General features: G+C 51.9%; 1 protein-coding gene across 1 annotated transcript in view; it reads right to left on the bottom strand.

Moving 5' to 3' along the window:
- Positions 1-1,533: 1,533 nt before the first annotated feature.
- LOC119304175 (probable lipoxygenase 8, chloroplastic) overlaps positions 1,534-4,736 on the bottom strand; it is a 4,807-nt gene continuing 1,604 nt past the window's right edge. The window contains exons 2-5 of the mRNA XM_037581347.1: positions 3,971-4,248; positions 3,643-3,886; positions 3,216-3,539; positions 1,534-3,096 (exon numbers count right to left, since the gene is read on the bottom strand). Of these exons, the coding sequence (XP_037437244.1) occupies positions 1,562-3,096; positions 3,216-3,539; positions 3,643-3,886; positions 3,971-4,248 (2,381 nt within the window). The 3' untranslated portion in view covers positions 1,534-1,561. The remainder of the gene's footprint in view (positions 3,097-3,215; positions 3,540-3,642; positions 3,887-3,970; positions 4,249-4,736) is intronic.

The raw sequence follows: 4,736 nt of genomic DNA, 5'->3' as shown, positions 1-4,736 counted from the left end.
TCCTATTGTAAGTTAAAACGAATCGTTATTTTCGTATTTTACACAAAAGTCTCTGTCTTTTCTTCAAATCAACCCACCGTCCAGATTTAAGTCACACCCGAACCGTTATTTTACTTTTTTTTTTAAAAAACCCTGATGTTTTAGGTAATTCATCCGCGGATCATATTTAAGTCAAACAAATGCTTTTTAAAATCATCCATATCTTTTAAACCGTAACTCCGATTTGAACATGTTATATATGAAATTTGATTAGAAAAATATGTAGAATATGAATACGAGATTATTTTTACCTGTTAAGTATTTTTAAATATTATTTTGGAATATATTTGAGTCAAACCAAATGGTTTTCTAAATTATATGTATCTTTTAAACCGTAACTTTGATTTTAACATATTATATACAAAATTTTATTTAAAAAATGTGTGGAATCTAAATATGATGTTAATTTTACCTGTTAAATATTTTTAAAATATTGTTATGGAAGCAAACTTATAATTTATAGCGCAAGATACATTTTTTCATACCGGTGGCGATCCAGATTGCAAATAAACACCCCACTATAACCATATAGGGAAAAAAACATTGATAACTACACATGCATACCTCTGAAAAATGTCGTAGGGGAAAACAACAGATTTCTCATCGCGAGAGTGAGAGTGAGAGAGTCGCGAGAGTGAGAGAGAGAGAGAGAGAGAGAGAGAGAGAGAGAGAGAGAGAGAGAGAGAGAGAGAGAGAGAGACGTCTTAGGATTAACCATATTCAACACACGTTTTTTGTTGTTTTGTGTGAACACCGAGGCCATCGCCGGCGAGGGTGAGAAGGAGGATAAGCGGCAACACAAATATGATGCCTCGCAAACAAAGGAGATGGACCTATTGTGGTATTGAGTGATGGTTGTTGAGTTAAGAGCGTGTGTTATGTTTTCTCTCCCGTTGCAACGCACGGGCTCTTTTGTTAGTAATGTAAAGAAACATGTTTTGGTTTTCTTTGATTATATTTATGATAACATGGGTAGTTCATTAAGTTTACGATTGGTGAAGTCTTTATATGCTCCACTGTTATACGATTGGTGAAGTCATTGTATGCATCTCGTTATTACTACTGAAACAATGCATATTTCCCGGTGCACAATTTTTATCATGAACCCTAATATACATCTGAAGTCAGTTTTTTAGGGATAAAAAATCTGACACCCTCAGGTACGTCGGATCCGGATCGAATGCATGATTATTACTTGCTGCAATGTGGCAATTTTACTCCCAATTTTTTACCCTACATGGCAATTTTCATTTTAGAACACCTGCGGTGACTTCATAAAATCTGAAGATGACATGCCGGTTCAGTTTCTCGGAGGTGCTCATCAGAGTAGGGTGTGTGTATATGTTCATAAGGGTGAATGTATGCATGTATATATAAGCGCTTACGTCTGTACCGTGTTAAAAAAATCTAACACAATAGACAAACTATCTGTTGTCGGGCAAATAATAAAACTTAAAAGGAGTGTTAAATAATGAACAACAAGACTGCTAGATTCACGGAAATCATTTCCTTGGCCGTTGGATCAGATGGAGGTGCTGTTGGGGATGCCCTTGCGCATGACACCGGGGCCGGGCTGCGAGAATGGTTTCATGAGCTCATACGGCACGATGCCAGCGCCGCACCGATTCTTGAGCATTCTGTTCTCCTTCCTTTCCTTGATGACCCCCTCCGCCACCTTCAGCTCGTCGTTGAACCTCGTGTACGCCGCCCGCACCGCGGTGTCATCGCCCCACGGCGCGGTCTCCATCCCTCCGAGGTACTCCTCGTCGGGGGAGTGGCTGGACAGCACCTCCAGCACCGCCATCACCACCGTTGCCTGCACCTGCGACGGGAAGCATTCCCGGAGCGCCTCGTCCGGGTTGTCGAGGAATTTCTTCAAGGCGGCGTCGTCCACGGGCTCCTCCACCGGCATCTTGGTACGCGCGATCGAGGGGCGGTTCGGGAAGTACCCCCCAAAGTCATACTGCCCGAAGTTGACCGCCGCGTGGTGCGCCGCCGCGACCCAGATTATTGTGGTGAGCGTGTGCGCGAGGGTCTCCGGCGTGTCCAGCTTAGGCCACCACGGCGCCTCCTTCTTGTCGCCGTGTCCCTCGGTGCGCACCTCCGTCCAGAACGCCTGCAGCTCCTCGTCTTGTGTGACGCTGTCGTCGTCCGGGTAGTACCGGGAAACGTACGCCTGAACCCACCCCTTGATGGCGTCCCAGATAAGGAGCCCGTCGTTGGCGAACGGGTAGTCTTTGATGGCCAACCTGAGGCCGTGCTCCGCCGTGGGGTCCTCCTCTGCCATGCCCCTCCGGACGAGGTCCGCTGGGAGGGCCTCCGTGTCGAAGCGCCAGAGCTTGTCGTAGGCCACGGAGCTGAGCTCCATGCCGTACCTCTGAGGTGAGAAGGTACTCTCGATGATGCCGCCGCCGTTGACCAGGAAGGAGCGTGCGAGCGCGTTGATCCGCATGGTGTAGCGGAAGTGCGGGCGCAGGAGCTGGTAGACGGGATGCATCTCGCTGAGCTGCCTGTTTGCCGCGAGGATGTAGGGCTCCACGGCGCAGTGCGTGCGCAGCCAGTGGGTGACGAGCTCGTGGTGGCCGGCGTCGTGGGCACGAACGTGGGACTTGGCCATCCGCCATAGCCAGGACTTGGTGGTGTCCGTGGACGAAGTGAACACCTGCCTCCACTGCGGCGTCGTCGGCGAGGCCGGCCGGGTGAGCTCGATGGCGAGGAGGTGCAGCGTGCCGTCGTCGGTAAGGAACAAGATGGTGCGGGAGCCATACATGGTGGTGTGCTCCAGGGCACGGATCCTGTGCACGTACGGCAGGAACAGGTCGTGGAAGTCGAGCATGAACAGTCTCTTCTTCTCCACCGCCTCGGCCACCGTCATGGTGTGCCCCATCTGCGCCTCCAGCAGCTCGGCGGTGATAGCCGACTCCGCCGGCCCGTACTTTGCCGGGTCCAGATTGCTCTTGAGGGGAAATTCCCTGACAAGCTCGATGGCGTATGGGTTGATGCCGGCGAGCGTCTCCCTGGCGAACTCCTCGTCACGTAACCACGCAAACTTGTCCTCTGCGGCATTCCGCAATTAACACGTACGCATACATTTAGGTTCGCGCAAAAACTCCATTAATTTGCTGGTCAGCCAATGAATTAGTAGTGCTTCGCATGTGGAAGTGGAAGGAGCATACTTTTGACATTTGCGGGGCGCTGGAAGAGGAGAAGCTTGTCGCCAAGGCCGTCGCGGAGGAACTGAAGGAGGCGCGGCACGGCGCTGCGGAGGAAGCCGACCTCTCGAGTGCGCGGCAGCACGACACCGTCCTCGAACAACTTGTCGATGACGAAGAAGGAGGGGAAGCCTTGGTTGCGGTCGATGAACGTGGACTGCACGGCCGGCACCACGGCATGGAGCACCGACTGCAGCGTCTTCACCTTGAACTGCACGTTCTTCTCCTCCGAGAACGCCTCGTCCCTCGGCACGTACACGTCGCCGCTCCTCGTCTCCGACTGCCGATCTGCACGTACCCATGCCACGCCACGCACGAGTTACAACTTACAACCTCTAGTACGAGCACGCGTGCATGCATGAGGTTTTGTCGATCGTGTACGTGCGTATACCTTTGATGGATCGGGGGCGGCCGGTGCGGCAGCGCCGTGGGTAGGGGAACTTCTGGTTACCGCCGATAACGGGGCGGGCGCCGACGGCACCGGGTTCCTCGCCGGAGCCGAGATCGTTGTACACGTCGTAGTCGTAGACCCGGTCGTTGGCCGTCCTCTGCCCCATGCCGTCACCGCGCTTCTTCACGAGGTCGTTCTTCCGGTAGTTCTGGAGGCCAGGAGGAGTTTGGCTCGGCAGTGAAGGCTGGACGGTTGGTACGTACGTTGATCAACAGTTCAGCATTGACAAATTTCAATTGCAAAATGGCTTGACAGGGTCCTGAATCACCTTGTTGGCGAAGAAGATGCGCTTGGCGTCACCGGACTTGGGCGGCAGCCAGGAGTCGCAGCGGATCACGTGGGGCTCCGAGTCCGAGTTGCCACCGCCGATGAGCTTCACGTCCTTGAGGAACATCTCCGTGTCGTGCTCGTTGGTGACCAGCACGGCGCCGACGGAGCCGAAGCCCGCCGGCACGTCGAAGCCTGCTTCATAGGTGACGATGTGACGGTCCTTGTCGGACACCTTGCGGGCATAGCTCTTGATCGTCTGTTTCTCCTTCCCCGTCTCTGCATTCGATCAATTTTGTTATTTTTAGTGAGTTTAATTTTTGCAATCAGATGTATACTAGGTGATGACCATGCATCAAACAAGCAAAATGGATCGATATTAGTCAGGACCGTGAATGAGGGTCCTCTGCTCGCCGTTCGTTCAGAGCAATGGGCTTTTATGTTTTCCTGCGACGCCGGCAAGTGGGACAAGGTGCTGCGCGTGTGAGGTTGGTGGCCCGGTGGCGGCGGATTTGGTGTTTTTCCACAGCAACGATGGCGGAATGCGTTAAACCTGAATCCAACACGGCGTGCAGAATGTCCCACATTGTCAGGTACATGTTTTGCGGGTCTTGTCTTCGGCTCACAAGTCACAACTCCTTCAAAGTTATGGGGTTGGATTCTCAAAAAAAAAGTTATGAGGTATGCCTTGATTTCAGTTTGCTGGTGTTCTGTCTCCTCATCCGGTGTGTGCGTCGACTGCGCGGGCGATCTAGGATGGTTCTCGA

The sequence above is a fragment of the Triticum dicoccoides genome, chromosome 5A, assembly GCF_002162155.2.
Source record: "Triticum dicoccoides isolate Atlit2015 ecotype Zavitan chromosome 5A, WEW_v2.0, whole genome shotgun sequence".
Taxonomy (NCBI): Eukaryota; Viridiplantae; Streptophyta; class Magnoliopsida; order Poales; family Poaceae; genus Triticum; species Triticum dicoccoides.
The sequence above is the reverse complement of the archived record's forward strand: the minus strand, read 5'-3'. Positions and strand labels throughout refer to the sequence as shown.